A 16,554-nucleotide genomic window follows, 5' to 3' on the forward strand; every position below is an offset into this window, starting at 1 on the left:
TTTAATAATAGTACTTCAATAATACTTTGCCTATACTATTTTATTTTCCATAATTTGCAATCTGCACACTGTTTCTATTTAGTATACAACGAAAAGTTGCTGGTTGGATATCCCAGTATTTGACAGGATTCTTGAATAAGCTTATGCCATTATATAGTGTTTTCTTCAGCCTTCCTTCTGTTGGACAAAAATCATTCACTCCCACACTTGAAATACTATTTGAGTGAAGAAAGACAACCTATGAGAAGATAAAAAGAAATTTCAGTAATCACCATGCAATATGTTTAAACTTATTACCACAAGTTTGGTATTTGCCAGTTAGGATCAGCTGGTTAATGGCCCCAGATCAATACAATACAAATACAAAATTTAGAAGTATTTAATACAGAATTGAAACAATTAGTAATGAAAACAAGATACCAGCTGACTTGTACTAGCCATAGATATTGTTAGGAAAGTAACAGTAAGAGAGAGGGGGGGAAAGCCTATTAAGTATTACCTGTAGATATTTTAGTTCTGAAAGACCAGCAGGTACTTTTTTCAGTTTGTTCTTTTCTAGATGGATTTCTCTAACATTTGGTATATTAGCAAAACTTCCATTTTCCACATCTTTGATTTTGTTGTTTCCCAGCCCCAACCTAGTGGTAAATTAAAAATTGAAATAGCTCAGACAATATATTTTATAATAAAACTTGAAAACTGTATAAACTATTTAAAATAGTGTCTTTCAGGACTTCATTCTCAAAACTATTTTCTCAAGGATTGCTTTCCAATAATCTATTGGGCTGTCAGAATATAGTTAAATATAACTTGCATTTCTTCTTTAACATTCTTCTAGCATCTATTGCATTCCTTTAAAGCTATTTTACCTCTTTTAACACAATTTAATTCAACTTAATATATCCATAGTAGACCCGTATATATCATTTTTTTCAGGTGTCTTGAAGGGCATTCTGATTTTTTACTTCATTCTCTCCATCTATTATTTATAGACATAGCCAAAAATCCTCAGTATATCTATTTAAAAACAGAGGTCACAAGATCTAACCTGCTTCAGGAAAAAAAGATCTTCCTGAGCCCTCTTAGGTTCAAAGAAAAAAAGAAATTGACTACAACAATACAGTATAAAGTAGAAATGTATTTATATAAATCAAAGGAAAACAGGAGACCTCAAAAGAATAAAAGTTATTGGAAGTGTACTTAATAAGTTAATATAATGTTAAGGAATTATTGTTACAAAATATTACATCAAATATTGAATTATTATAGTATCAACAATTTTTAAATTTTATTATTTAGTTGCCTTTTTTTTCTATATAAGTCTTAAATTCTTTCCTGGAGACTAAATGTATTCCCTTGATATAGCAAAGCAGGAAAAAGCTTTCTCTTATATCACCATTGGGAAGCATCTAAAACAGTTTGTCTTCTTGCTGATAGTAATGTTAAACATGGTAATGTTAATATAGGTCAGTTGATATAAATCCTAAGTCAGTTATCATCAAATAAAAAACACTGTGTTTAAAAACAAATGGCAACAAGTGCAAATCTTTCAACATGGAAATAATATTCCAATGTTAATGGACTGGTTAGCTGCCATTTTTTAGCTGCCATACTTTTGAACCAGTTGAAGTTTCAGAAAACTTTTCAAGGTTAGCTCATGTTGAATATTGCAATTGGTTTACCACGATCAAACCAGAACATAAGAAGAGTTACTGTTTGCATTAGAAATAGTTGGGCAAGTGGTGCAACAGCTGGTGCAGCCCCATCCTAGAACAAACTGTCTTCTGGGCACAGACTCTGGTTTTCCATACCGCAACAGCACCTCCGTCTATCAAGATTTCATTTCAGTTTGTTCCCTTGAATAATATTACTGAGCCTAAGTCAGAGAAATTGACTGCTTTCTCTTTACCACATCTACAGACAGGATCGGTAGCACTAAACATTATCAGCATACTAATGGCAACTCATTCATAGCTTAAGGTCTACCTCTGAAGATTTTTATATCGAATGAAATCTTCAAGTTCAATTGCAGAGATTTTGTTGTCATCTAGGTGGAGTTCCAGTAGACTGGATGGTAACCCTGAATAAGTTAAAACATTAAAAATTAAGCATTAATATATTATTAAATATGTGGCGATCAAATGTGGCAAAATCAAACATTTTTATGGCGGCTATAATTGTTACAGGAATGCTCAGTCATGATGAGCAATGAGGCTTATCTTGTTCAAATACACATTTCAGGAATTAAAATTGCATAGATTGCTGAATCGGAGCAGGATCACATCCTCCAGGTTGCTTCATTCACAAGAAAGAAGGTCATGACATCCCATATGCGCAGGGGTCTGACTGCTTGTCAACTGAGAATATCATCTTATGCCAAAATAAATTATTGACCTATTTCTTTATTTTCTATACAAAACAATGAAGTATCCCCCATGGTGAATACTGATAAATATATTTCAAAAATAATAATGCCTCCCCTTGCAAAGCAGGCACACAATTTATAAATTTCTACAACACTGACTAACTTGGCCTACATCTATGTACTACATAGAAAAAAAGCATAGTTAAAGGTAAAACCAACAGCAGAATTAAAATTTCAAAGCCCTCTGTTAACAGTCTATTATTGTATTTAACTCACAGAAAGCCTACTTCTTTATTTTCATGATAAAGCTTGCATGTTCAGGTTTCAATTGGTACTTCCTAAAATCTGTTGGGAAATAGATCTGTAAATTGAGTGCAATTTGTCAGTTGTTCGTGGCAACATCTCCTTTTCTTCCCTATTTAAATTTGAGAGAAGTATTGCCATTTATTATGACTATTTCAAAGGAAATTGTAGTAACAATTTTTATGAGTGCTAAAATGCGTAGGTTGTGCAGAACAAACCCAAATCTGCATAGTGTATGGAAAATGGTAAGTGTAACAGTATTCTTGTGCTAGCTTCATGTTGATCTGAAAAATAGTTTTCCAAATTAAATGTAAGGCACATTTGTTATTTTAGAACTGTTAGCCAATATGCACAACAAAATTTTGTGGCATCTTAAAACTAAGGAACACCCACCACATAAAAGTAAAGAGATGGAGGCATTAAGCTAAATTTTAAAATGATACTGCTTGTTATATTCATGTATCTGTTTTCTATGTTGTTACACGATGATCTAAAGCATGCCTTTGGTTTCCATTATGGTCTAGGAAAATATTAGCTCTCCAATGATTTCATCTTGGCAGCATTATTAAGAAATGCCAAAAACCAGTTTCTTCTTGTTGGTTTCCAATTGCACCTTTGTTTTTTCTAATTTATGTATGAACGTGCATTTCTGTTTATTAGATTCATAAATTAGTCACTAATATTCATACATGTTGGCCATTGATATTCATTTGCAAATGAATCTTGAAGTGAACAGACTTGTGCATCTATGGCTCATTGAGATTTCTTGAGTGTTTATGTATAGGGTTGCAAAATAACTTTGAATATGCCAATTTCTTGTCCTTGAGAACTTGCAGATACATAAACTTCAACTTCCAGAATTTTCAGCTCATCTTGAAATTGGAAGCTTAGGCAACATCAAATGTTATTCCAATACCTTTCCCTGCAATTCTCAGCATATTTAATAGGATAAAGTCACACAGAATATGGTGAAAATTTACATTTGACTAAATATGTACATTATATGCCTTTATTTTAGCATTTAAGATCATCCTAGGATTGGATACAAAGATATTACAGTTCATCCACTAGCATTTTTCTTTTCTTGAGTTGTTATAAAAACATGGCATACTTTTACAATTGATTATTTAATTAAGAAAAAAATATTTGCTGAAATGAGAAATAAGTATTTCTGAACTCTTGGAACTTTTTAAAAAAATTTTTGACAGAATCATTTGACAAAAGGCCATATTTTTCAATCTTTGATGTTCCTGGAAGGTCATCGAAAATAGTTAGGGTAACTTCATAGTGATTTGCCAGATAAATGGTTATGTGAATTAGGAACCATTAAGCTGGCAAATCACTATGAAGTTACTCTAACTATTTTCAACGACCTTCCATACTTTGTTTAATTGCTGCTTCCATGAAATCTTTTTATTGACCATCATAGATGTTGATGCTTAGAAAGTCACTTGGCTCTGGTTTTCCTATCAAGTGCAATTTATTGGTGTACCTCTCAAAAGGAGAGAACTACTTCTTGAATAGGAATGATAAATTCCAAAGAGGTATGGACTATGTTTCTCCTTGTGGCACATATTAGTACTCTGCAAGTTTAAGACGGTCAATTTAATAAATAACTTGTTATTCGGCTAACTGCTTATCCTAAATTTTGCCTCCAGCTCTAACAAGCATTACTTCTGGATTGGATTCTAGCATAAAAAAATATGCTTTCCTTTGATGTCTGTCAGACAAATGAATTGTACAGCTTGTTTATTTGCCTTGAACGCAAGTATTGCATAGCTAGATCCTCAACCATTGGACAATGATTTTCTGTAACTTAGGTGCTTTAAATCTGGATTGGGTAGTTTGTTCGTTTTAATGTTTGCTTAGTTGTATAGGTATTTTTTTCTTTCCAAGAATGGCATTGATGTGCTCCCAAGCTTCTGAATCCTATTTTCAGAAATCATTGAATTCTTACAATATGTCATTACACAAGTCAGGTATAGTTGTTTTAACTGAAATATGTTAATATCAAATTTGAAATATAGTTCATAAAAGAAGTTAAGTATATTTTAAAAAAACCCAAATACAGCATACCTTTTGGTATGGATGTTAATTTTGCTTCTGCTATCCTTATATGATAGACTGTCAAACCTTCAAAAGCCCCAGGTTCTATCCCATCATTATCAAGAGGATTTGCACTCATTTCTGTCAAAAGAGAGCACATTTTATTAGTTGGAAGTACAGGAGACTTTCAAATTCCCCTGACACCCGAATTGGGGTTTTTATAGTTCCAGTTAAAAGGTACAGTGATTTATTCTTTATAATCTGTTAATCTTTATACTAATGAAGGAAGTGACTGTATGAAGATGTAGGAAACTTCCTAACACCTCTAATTTATAAAATATGGCATAAATTCATGAACAGATTCATTTTTGGAGGAATATACACATTATAAATTAAAACCATATATATCAAAACTGCTAAAAAGAGTGAAATGTTGGTGCATTTCATCCTTTCAAAAATAAATATTTGTTACAGATAGAGCCACACAATGAATTGGACTATCAAGCCTGTTACCAAACAAGAGCTTTCCACATATTCAGTTCCAGTAAACAAATGATTATCTGCTTTCTCTCAATTCCAGGAGGCAGCTATTTTGTTTAAACTATGCAGCACAGAAAAATAGGAATCTGTGTTCTATCTGTGAAGTTTGAACAAGAAGATAGCATTAATTATTTTAAAGGAGAGCTTTTTTTATATGAGTGCTTCATTTGTTTTTGGCTTAATATGATCTCAAAAAATAGAAAATATGGCAAGCAGACCTTAAATTACGTATATCACATTAAGCCCCAAAACCTTGAAATATAGCTTTATATTATGTTTGAAGCAGATTAATTTGTTTGGCTTCTTTTGTCCCAAGATCACATTGTTTTGATGATAGAAGAAGCTCAATACTCCTTTTCATTTTTAAATAAAAATTACAAACCTCAATTCCCATAAAATTATTAAATCTAGACAATCCTTACAAAATAGAACATTAGTTCACAAAACAGGTTTTTAGGAATTTTGAAATACACACACACACACACACACACACACACACACACACACACACACACACACACACACACATCAGAAGTGGGTTTCAGCAGGTTCTGACCAGTTCAGTTCAGTAGCAGAAATTTTGAGTAGTTTGGAGAACTGGTAAATACCACCTCTGAGTGGCCCCGCCCCCATCTATTCTCTGCTTCTCGAGTCCCAGCTGATTGGGAGGAAATGGGAATTTCGCAGTAACCTTCCCCTGGAGTGGGGTGGGAATGAAGATTTTACAGTATCCTTCCCCTACCATGCCCACCAAACCACACTCACCAAGCCACATCATACCCACAGAACCGGTAATAAAAAAATTTGAAACCCACCACTGATACATATATATATACAAGAATACAGACACACACACACAAGAAATAAAGCTTTTAGTGTATAACTGAGAATATTATAATGAAGCCAATGGTTTTTATTATGTTGATGGTATGATATAAATAATTTGTAAATCCTTCATCAGATATTTACATATTTGTATCCCTCTTCAGCCTGCAGACAGGTTCTCTTGCTATCCACCAACAAGTATTACCTCTCTTACCCTTTTTCCATTTTAGTTTGTCCAATCAAAGTTTCTCATCTAATGGTTTATTTATTTATTACATTTGTTCATTGCCCATCTCTCTGTGATTCTGGGGGGTTCACAGAGTAACCTTCCCCACTCCCTGCTACTGTGCAGCTGATTTATAAAAAATAATACACTTACCTAAAACATGTAAAGACTTCATTCCCTTAAATATGTCCTTATGAATCTTTTTAACTTTGTTGTCATGAATTCTTATCTCAGCTAAACTTCTTGGCAGATTTTCTGGGATCTGAGTTAAATGATTATGGGACAAGTAGAGGCGCCGCAGCTTCTTTGTTGACTGAAACGCTTTAGGATGGATCTTTGTTATTTTGTTGTTGTTCAAGGCAAGGGCCTAATCAAAATATGAGCTTAATATTAGGCACTGATTTTATTTTAAAGTTCTCGCTTAAAAGGACAGAATATGATATTCTTTAAATGGAAATATATTGTTTTTTTTAAATACTCAAACTTTTGCAAGCCATAAAACTCCAACATGAAATTGTTTATGTATGATTTGAATAAAGCACACGTAACATGGAAAGGGAGTCACTAAAGACTTCCAAAGGAAAATTAGATTTAATTCTAATATTACGCATAAGATTTTGTCTTTTGCTTTTACTATAGATTAATAAAATGATCACACATTGCTCAGTTTTGGAAAATATTATTAGTATAGATCAAATTATTGATTTTCCAAAGCAATTATCTTTATTTGATCTTTGAACATCAATTTATATTACTTTTATGCTGTTATTAAGCATATATATATATATATATATATATATATATATATATATATATACACACACACACACACACACACACACACACACACACATAAATGTGTGTGGAGAGTGAGAGAGACGGATGATAGATAGATAGATAGATAGATAGATAGATAGATAGATAGATAGATAAAATGAAGCATGATAGAGTGTCCTGAGAGGAAGTTCAGAAAATAAGCTTACATATAGTGATGAAAGTCCTTTAAAATCATTTTCCTTGATCTCTTTTATTTTGTTGTTTTGAAGATCTATCATACGAGTATCTAATGGAATATTCCTTGGTACAGAAGTCAAGCCTATTTAGAAGAAGAAAAATAAATTTTATTTTATAAATTTTATTTATTAAACATATTGCTGTGCATTGCAATCAAAGGAGACTCTTGATACTTTTTATAGAATGCATTCAGATTAAAACAGTAGCCATAAAACATAAAAAAAATCAATAAAAAAATAAAAATTAAACGAAGATGGCAACAATCATATCAGGGGAAAGTTGTCTGAAACAATTTGGTCTTCAAGAGCTTCCAAAAGACCAATAAGGAGAGAGCCATTCTTTTCGCCATGGTCAGGCTGTTCCACAGTGTTGGCTCTCTACAAAGAAGCAGCATTGCCAAGCCTCTTGAAAGTGTACAATTTGCATTCATTTTTTTCTAGTAGCTCTAGTAGCTCCTCCAGTGATACTGACAGGAGTAGGCAGTCTGGAAAGTACTTAGAGGCTAAGCTGTAGAGAGCTTTATGAGTCAACTCCAGCACCTTAAATAGGACCCAAATGGTAAACAATGCAGGATCCCAAAAGTGCCATAATATGCTCCCAATACTGGAATTGCAAAAGGAGGCAGCTGCAGTCCCAAGCAGAGTGCATTAAAGCTGTCTAAACTGTGTAGTGATAAGAGTGTGAGTTACAGTAGCTAGTCCTCCTATCCCTGCTCCACCACTGGTATGCCTGCTGAAACTGGGCATAGACCACTCTGGAGTTCAGAAGCAACCCCAAGTTATGAACCTACTTGCTGATAGGTAGTGCTTGTGACAAAAGGGTGTTGATGGATCAACCATAACTCCAAATTGGCAGGGTTCAATTTCAGTTTCTTCTTTCTCATCCAGAACTTGATAGCCTCTAGATACCGGTTAAGGTTAATAGTAACTCCCACAAGTCAGATGGCAAAATACAATTCGGTATCATCAGGCTATTGAAGATATCTATCCCTAAACTGTTGAATAATGTCTTTTTTTTCATGATAGAGAACTTTGCTAATAACTTCATATAGAAGTTAAAAAACAGTGGATACAAGACAAACCCTGTGGTGTTCCATAAATCAGGGGCCACTGGGCCGATCTCTCTCCTCCTACCAACTAAGGAAGGAGTAGAATCATGGTTAAAACAATCCAAAAGTGAACCATGGTTGATGGTATCAAAAGCTGTTGAGGTCTAATAAGACCAGAATGGGTATACCTCCCCCATCCAAGTCACAACACAGGTAATCTAGAAGATTGACCAATAGTACCTATGCCCCAAAACAAGGCCTAAACCCTGATTGGATTGAAGACTGAAAAGGATCAAGATAATCATTTTTTTAGGATGATGCAAAGTTAATTCATCTTAACTATTTCAACAACTGTCAAGCCCAAGCAATAGATCAAAAAATGAAGGGTTCAAGTTGACTGGCTTATTGTAATTCTACCCTTAGTATAGGAATCTACCCAGACTGCTTGACTTCTCTTGGGAATAGACAGATAAAATTCCATGGAGCCTGAGATGGGGAGGAGTGTTAATCTTGGAGCTCTTGCAGCTGTGCAGTGATTCAAGGCTAATTGCCCACTTGAAATACCCTGCTGGCTGGGTATTTCCCACCATCAACTCTCCTTTTAAAAAAATTACTTTAATTATTTGCATCCAAAAATACCTGAGGTACATCACATCACATCACATCAAGGCTGCCAGAAGCTCTCAGTTTCCTGGACTCAAATCGTCACTTTCCCCATCTGCTTCTCATATAAACTGGGAGGGGCAAGGGTTCATCTGATGGTAGAAGGCAACTAAGATAGCATCCTATCCATTTCCTTGGAGATCACAAACAAAATGAAGTACCAACTAACAGGACAAGGCAGTGCCCCAGTTAATACCAATAATTGTCTGCAAAAGGAGAAGTAAATACCAATAATTGTCTGCAAGAGGAGACAATTTTATCTTTTATCACCACAATGTAGGCCTGAACATAGGCACATATTCGTACTGAGTTAGATTCATTTCTGGACTTCCTCCAGCATCTTCCAGATATTGTTTGTGCCACTTCACCTCCCAGTTGGTAAACCAAAGTGTTGTCCATGATTGGACTGTAGAAAGAGGCTGCTCAGAGGCAGTATCACTGCCTGGGACTGAACAAAAGTGCCCATAATCCCGAAACGCTCTTTGAAAACCAATAGGATATGTCAGACTTGTATCTGTACACATAAAATCATATTATGTGACACATAATATTAGTGTTTAGTGGCGTGTTGGTAAGATTGAGAAAAAAAGTTATGAATTTTCACTTCACAAGGCAGTTTCTATTTGTCACACAGCCAGCACCTTTCCCCAAACCAGTCCTGATCAGTGTTAGGTTGATCAACAGGCAGCAAATGGAATAGAAAACCAATCAGGTGATCTGGGCTTATGTGAGCATGGCAAATGGAATGGTCAAAAGAGGCACGGACATCATCTGCTGTATTCCAGAATCTCTCCAATCCCTTCCAATGAATCTGATGCTCCAGACTGCCACTTTTGCACCACGAATTCCAAATATGCTCCCTCTCATATCCCCCCCACCATTTTGATATGGGGTTGTAAGGGCAGAACTTAACAAAGAACAAGAGAATTAGTCAAGGACCAGGAGGAAAAAGTAGAAAACCAAGTATAACAATAGAAGAGAATAGGTGTGTATCAGGGTCAAACTGTGGAGCCTTGGTGCTCTCTGAGCTTGGTTGTTTTTTTCAGATGTTTCAATATCCAAATAATAACATCTTCAGTGCTAGAAGGGTCTGGGGTTTGCTCTATTTATATATAGTCGCTTGCCCTGTTGTTCAAAATATTGTTCTTGGTAGTTCCTTGATTAGGCTGCTCTTTATCTGAGTTTATAATTCCTTGATTAAGGTATTATTTACTGCTGGATTGTTAGCTTGGTACTAATCCTAGTGCTAATCCCAGTTTATCTTGGTGTTGATTGCTGACGAGGATGAGTTTTGATCTGTTTCCTTTTTAGATTTTGATTATCTCTTTTAAATGGTGTATAAATGTTGTTGATTTCTATGTGCTGTGGATGGCTGATTTGTCTTCAGGGTCAGACTCCCGAAATTTTCTAGCATTTTTTAACTTAAAACAAATATATTTTCAGTATGGCTAAAAGCAAGGATGCAAAAGAGCCAATGTAATTTTGGGCTAGATTAATACAGGTAAGTATAATGTCAACTTTATGAAAAAATACTGTTTCCCTCTACAATAAGCTGCTCTGGTCAGATTGCACCTGAGGTTTAATTTAGTAACAATGCAAGCTTTCTGCAAATACACTAAATCATCAGAAATTAAGGGAAGAGTTGGCAATCCCTAATATGCTACAGAATTTCGGTGCCAGTAAACATGGACCACCATGGCTTTCCTTAACAAATATAGGAGCACTGATGAGGAGGAACAAAGCAGATAAAGTCTTTCTGCAAATACTCATCAAGCAACTCTCTTTAGCAGCAGGATTCACCCTTTGACTTGGGGTAGTGATGTGTTATGGAAATTCATAGTGTAATCACAGAATTGGGGCGTGGGAGAGAGTCTGTGCTTCTATTACCTAAACAACATCAATAGAATCATCATATTTGGCAGGCAATGCAGGAAGAGTTCTTGGTGTTCTTGATGGTGAGAGCAAGAGACTGGTAGCATTGCACATTATGAAATTTTCATGATAGAGAATCAGCTGTTATGGTTCCTCAGTTTCAGTGAATATGTGGCTTGTGAGCTTGCAATCTGCCCAACCCTAATTTCTTGGGAAATGCAACAGGAAGCTAGGTTAAGTTTCAGAGATTCCTCATGGTTGCATATGAGTCATGGCACTCTTTCATTAGCCCTATGTGTAAGTGCTGGTCATAAATAGTTTCAGCTTTTGTAGTGGGGTTGCAAAATGAGTGACCTTATCGATGTGCAGCATTATATTCATATGCAGTGGATAGTTACATTAAAATCCTTGTATGACCAGAAGTTATTAAGATTTGCAGCAGTACTCAGACATGGTCTGGATTTGCAGAATAACAGAAGTAACTAAAATATAAAGTGTGCTTGTCTTATGGTCTGAATGTTCTAGCCTGAAAAGTCTCAAAGGTTGGGATCAGTGGTGAAATGTAAAATTTGTTACTACCGGTTCTGTGGGCGTGGCTTGGTGGGGGGTGTAATGTGACTGGGTGGGCGTGGCCAACTTTTTTTTTTTAGTTTTTTTTTTAGTTTTAAAAATTTTTTTCTTTTGCTTTTAAAAGAAAAAAAAAGCCTCTGACGATCAGGCAACTCAGCTGGGATCTTCAGAGCCTTCTAAAAGCATTTTTTTTTTACAACCTTTTTGGCAAAAGAGGTTGTAGAAAAAATGCTTTTAAAAGGCTCTGATGATCCCAGCTGAGCTGCGTGATCATCAGAGGCTTTTTTTTTTACTTTTAAAAGTATTTGTAGAAAAAAATGCTTTTAAAAGTTTTTTTAAAAAAGCCTCTGATGATCACACAGCTCAGCTGGGAATGGGGAGGGCAGGGATTTCTGCTACCAGTTCTCCGAACCACCCACCGCCATCACTACCGGATTGGGCGATCAGGTCTGAACCGGGAGCATTTCATCTGGTTGGGACTGAATAATTTCACATTAATATTTGGGTTATCTGCTTATAACAGACTCCTAACTATAACAGTTAACTGATGCTTTATCAGAAATGGAAAACTTCCATGCAGAGATTTCCCATATTATAAACATAGACCTTATGTGTGTTGGTGCTATGAAAAATTTTGGCCAGACTGAAAAAGGAAAGGAAGACCAGACATACTCAAGAGATAGAAGTCAAGACGAACATCAACTTATCTTATAAATGGCAACTTAAGACAGAGGAGAAGAATCCTGGGAAGAATAATTCAAAGAGATCTCACCTTTCTTAACTCACTATCAATGAGTGAACAATTTCTCTCATATTTTCCCACAGTCTGTATTTAAACATTAAAAATACCTAACTGAATTCTGTGTAGTTCTTGCTTTCTTAATTTTGCCCAACTATGTGGGCAAAATTTTCCCCCACTCACTCTCTGCCATAATCTCTTGTCAATACCCAAGCAGACTTTAATTAATACAGAAAGTTGCTAGAGTTCTGTGATGAATTTGTCCCATTTAAACTGGACAGTCAGGTTTCTTTTTCATTCCAGTTCATATCTTGAATGAACAACTGAAAATCAGCAATATGCTCTCCCACAGATGATGCACTTTATCAGAGGCTTCAGTCAAATCATCCAAACTAGCTGTCTGGAGTGTTACACAATTGAAATTTTTGTGAACTCCAGATTGTACTGTAGCAAAAGGGGAGGTGGTTCATTTTGGTCACCTAAAGGCAATAGGCCAATTATTGCTCATAATCAATATCAATTGATAGGGAAATCCTTAAAGCTTAAGGTGGGTATTGAAATAGTATTAGTGCATCTCTGGAGTTTCTTCTCAGGAAGCTGAAAAAAACTCACTAATTTCAAATGTCTACATCACCAATGCATAGGTGTAGCTTCAATGATAATTATCCTTACCTAAATCAGAACAGTGGATAACTCTTAAATAGCACTGACATCCAAAGGGACATACTGGAAATACGTCAAATGGTATCAAGGGTGCTCTGGTAGGAAAAAGGGAATTGTCATCTTTATCATCATCGTCAACATCATCGTCATCATCATCATCATCATCATCCGGATCTTCCATATCCATGAACATTATATTCTTAAAGGTGAAGTATGAAGGCTTTTGGAACAGCTTAGCAGAACTTAAGGCCACAAGAAGCAGAAGTATATATTCCTTCATATTTGTAGAATACCCACTCCTAAAACAAAATATAATGAGTGCCAAACAGAAAAATACATTATTGATCTTGTAATTTCAGAAATATTAAAAAGAAGTGTCACATATAAATGTCTAGAATATAAATATTAATTCACCTGTTGAAATTTCACCTGAGAACTAAGGTGGCTAAAATGTTTTATTTCTGCAAATTATATGGAACCCTAGAATTTTCTTAGAAACATAACTTTTGAAATGAAGGATTTGATTGTTGCAGAGTACAGTACTCCGTCTGTATTGCCAAAACAATCAGTTTAGCCTTTAGAAATGAAATATTGTAGAAGCTTGGAAGGGAAATAAAGCTACTAAGTTGGAAAAGTTCCTATCCCACTCACAGTCCTGTCTGTTCTGTGTATAAAGAAGTATATAGTTGAAAAATAATTGAATGGGGTCCCAGTTGTAAACTATAATCATTCACCCCATCAATTCTTCCAGGACACCATCTACTTACATAGTTTAACCTACATGGTACCAATGGCAGAATATAGTTCTATGCTATTATTTATTTATTTTTGTATTTATTTTTATTAAATTTGTATACCGCCCTTCTCCTGCTGGACTCAAGGCGGTGCACAGCCAAAAATAAAAAACATTCCAATACAAAATTTAAAATTTTTAAAAGAATTACACAACTTTGGCCCAAAATTTAAAACATCCCAACTAAAACCCATAGACAATTAAAAATCTAACATCTCAAAAGTGGGGGGGAGGGTTTACGCCAGCCCTGCTTGGTGGAAAGAAAAGTTTTTAGGGCATGGCGAAAAGCCCGGAGATCTGGTATCATGCGTATCTCCGGGGGCAAACCATTCCAGAGGGCAGGTGCTGCCACAGAGAAGGCCCTCCCCCTGGGGGTCGCCAGCTGACACTGCATTATTGAAAGGAGTTAAATTGGGGGAGGGGGAAGCGCTACAGTTTCCTTTCTTGTTTCTGGCAGAGTTTGCAAAGAAAAGAAAGGGCTTCTGCAACATTCCTACAGTACACCTCGTTAAGAATCCAGAAACAAGGTGTTTGCAAGCAAAAAAAAAGTTTTATTTTTCAATCCATCCTGTCTTCTAATAAATACTACATTGCTTTCAAGCTGCTTGTAGATCTATCTTTTTATGAACTGCTCATAAAGAGAGCATAGAATTTTTTCAAGTATCAGTATTAGATTGGTTTGTTTTTAGCTTTTCTACCTCCTCATCCCCCCCCATTTCCAAAACAAGAATATTTTGGAATTCTGGCATTTTGCCATTCTCCAGAATTTATCAAGAGCTAATAGATTAAAGCTCTATTTAGACCATTAGCTAGTTCCTTCAGGAATCTAAGATGCATGTAACCTGGATATTTTGTAGAAAACTAGAGAGTTTCTGTTTTTGGACAATATAGAAATGCAGTTAAATAAAGTCACGGAGAACAAAAAATACTTCATCCAAGTTATAAGAGATGAAGATAAAATGAATGCATAATGGTCCAATACATATGATTTCTCAGTAATCTGAATATGAGCTTTAAATTAAGGTGAGAAATAATTAAGATGTAATTATTTAAATTTTATAATAGCGATTTGAGTTTTGGAACAGAGGAGATTACATTAATTTTTCTCTAACTTGATAAGCAATGTAATTCTGTGTTCTCTGTAATTTTGCTTGGCCTCCTAATTAAAACAGGTATGAGTGTGCACATGTGAGTTCTTAGAGAAAAACTACATTTTGTGGAACTCTAGATGCCTAATGTCACTAAAATTCTCAAAAAAAAAAAGTATTCTAGCTGTACATATTTTAAAACATTGATAGCATTTTAAAATACAGTTTTAGAAGAGGAGCTTAATGGCTGGATCTAGGCATTTCTTTCATCCCTTTAAAGGATACTGCATCTTGTCTTCTGACACCCCCCCCCCCCAAAAAAAAGCATTGCATTGTTGTTCGGAAGTATTAAATTATCTATTTTTCTGAGCCAGTAAAATGAAAGCAGAGATGGGAAGAATTCTCTGAGCTACTAAAACTATCAGTACTTTGTAATGAACTGTCTTTGCCCTGCCCACCTAAGGATGCAGTGTAACATTGCTTGCACTGCGTTATTTAGAATTAACTGGTTAAGGGAGATGACTGTCATATCATGGTCGTAACCACAGCAAAAACTGTTATGGCAGTTTTAAGGCTGACACATCTGCTGTGGTATATGTTGCCTGACCCAAGTTCACTTTGAACTACTGTTTCTGTTATGTTGGCACCCTCTCTGACCCATAGTGACATTTCTATCCCCTTTTCTTCCAAATTACTGAAGACACTGCTATATTAATATATTTTCATTTCTATTAGATCCATTTAATGTTTAACTTTAATACCATCTCAGGTTTGTCCATGACTGCATGTTTAGCAGGGGTGTAGGGCAAAGCATGGGTTCCTCGTGAGTAATTTAGTTTAATCTAAGGGGCTCGTGCTTGACTGTAGCCATTCAACTTCAGATAACTGAAAGGCAGCAGGTTGCTTAACTTTTTTTTTTTAAAAAAAGGATTATTATTAAATTGTCTGAAAATGCACATTCAGTATTATAAAATATGTGCCTTCTGCCTTGTGCCATATATGATAATCCTTTATATCCAACAGATCATTCGAATATTAATGGCTGCTAAGATTATAAGGAATAAAATCCTGTTTTGAAGAAACCGTTGGTGATTTTGAATAATATTAATCTAAACCCTGGTTATAAATTCTTATTTAAATAATATATAATAATAAATAATAATCTCAATAAGAAGAGTATTCCATTTAAATTAACTGGCCGTCTGGCATTTCTGAAATTTTTGTTTTTGCAAAGCAAGTCAGTAGAAAGTGATTTGATTCAGGCTGCCAACATGGCCAGAAATAATGTTACTTAACTGTATTAATTACATTCAATCAGGGAGTTGGACTGCTTAGTTTGAAATGCTAAAGACTTCATCTGCATGGAGCATAAGGCAGAAAGCTTTTCTGCCTAGTTTTGCCAATACTCATATACCCTTACTTTAAAAGCATGAATATTTGTGAAGCCACATATTTATATGTGCCAAGTAATCTGAACATAGAATTTTATAAAATCAAATTACATTGACTATACATGAAATATGAAAAATTTCTGCTAGCATTAGCTTATTTAGAACTAAGCCCATTTGAGTTCAATGGCACTCCTAGGTAAGTGTTATAGAATTACAGCCTAAATGGTTTTTATCAGATACACAACTATTCCGTTTGATCCAATCAAACAGTCCAAACAGAATAATGAATTCACACAATGATTTCTAATGCGTCTTATTTCTTTACCTAATGGCTATTTTCTAAATGCTAATCATAGGAAGTTCATTTCACTTCTACTTTTCTGTTTTTTTATATAGTAGAGGGCTCAG

At 35.0% G+C, this 16,554-nt stretch overlaps 1 protein-coding gene across 1 annotated transcript; it reads right to left on the bottom strand.

Annotated features, from left to right (window-relative positions):
- Window positions 1-40: 40 nt before the first annotated feature.
- ASPN (asporin) lies at window positions 41-13,154 on the bottom strand. The gene is made up of 7 exons (XM_070937012.1): window positions 12,884-13,154; window positions 7,289-7,401; window positions 6,459-6,672; window positions 4,745-4,855; window positions 1,987-2,080; window positions 500-638; window positions 41-238 (listed from the first exon to the last, which is right to left on the bottom strand). Exons 1-7 carry the CDS (start codon window positions 13,152-13,154, stop codon window positions 41-43), a joined length of 1,140 nt encoding a protein of 379 aa, XP_070793113.1.
- Between the last annotated feature and the right edge of the window lie 3,400 nt (window positions 13,155-16,554).

The sequence above is a fragment of the Pituophis catenifer genome, unplaced genomic scaffold (assembly GCF_029215685.1).
Source record: "Pituophis catenifer annectens isolate HBS135680 unplaced genomic scaffold, rPitCat1.0.hap2 SCAF_2, whole genome shotgun sequence".
NCBI lineage: Eukaryota > Metazoa > Chordata > Lepidosauria > Squamata > Colubridae > Pituophis > Pituophis catenifer.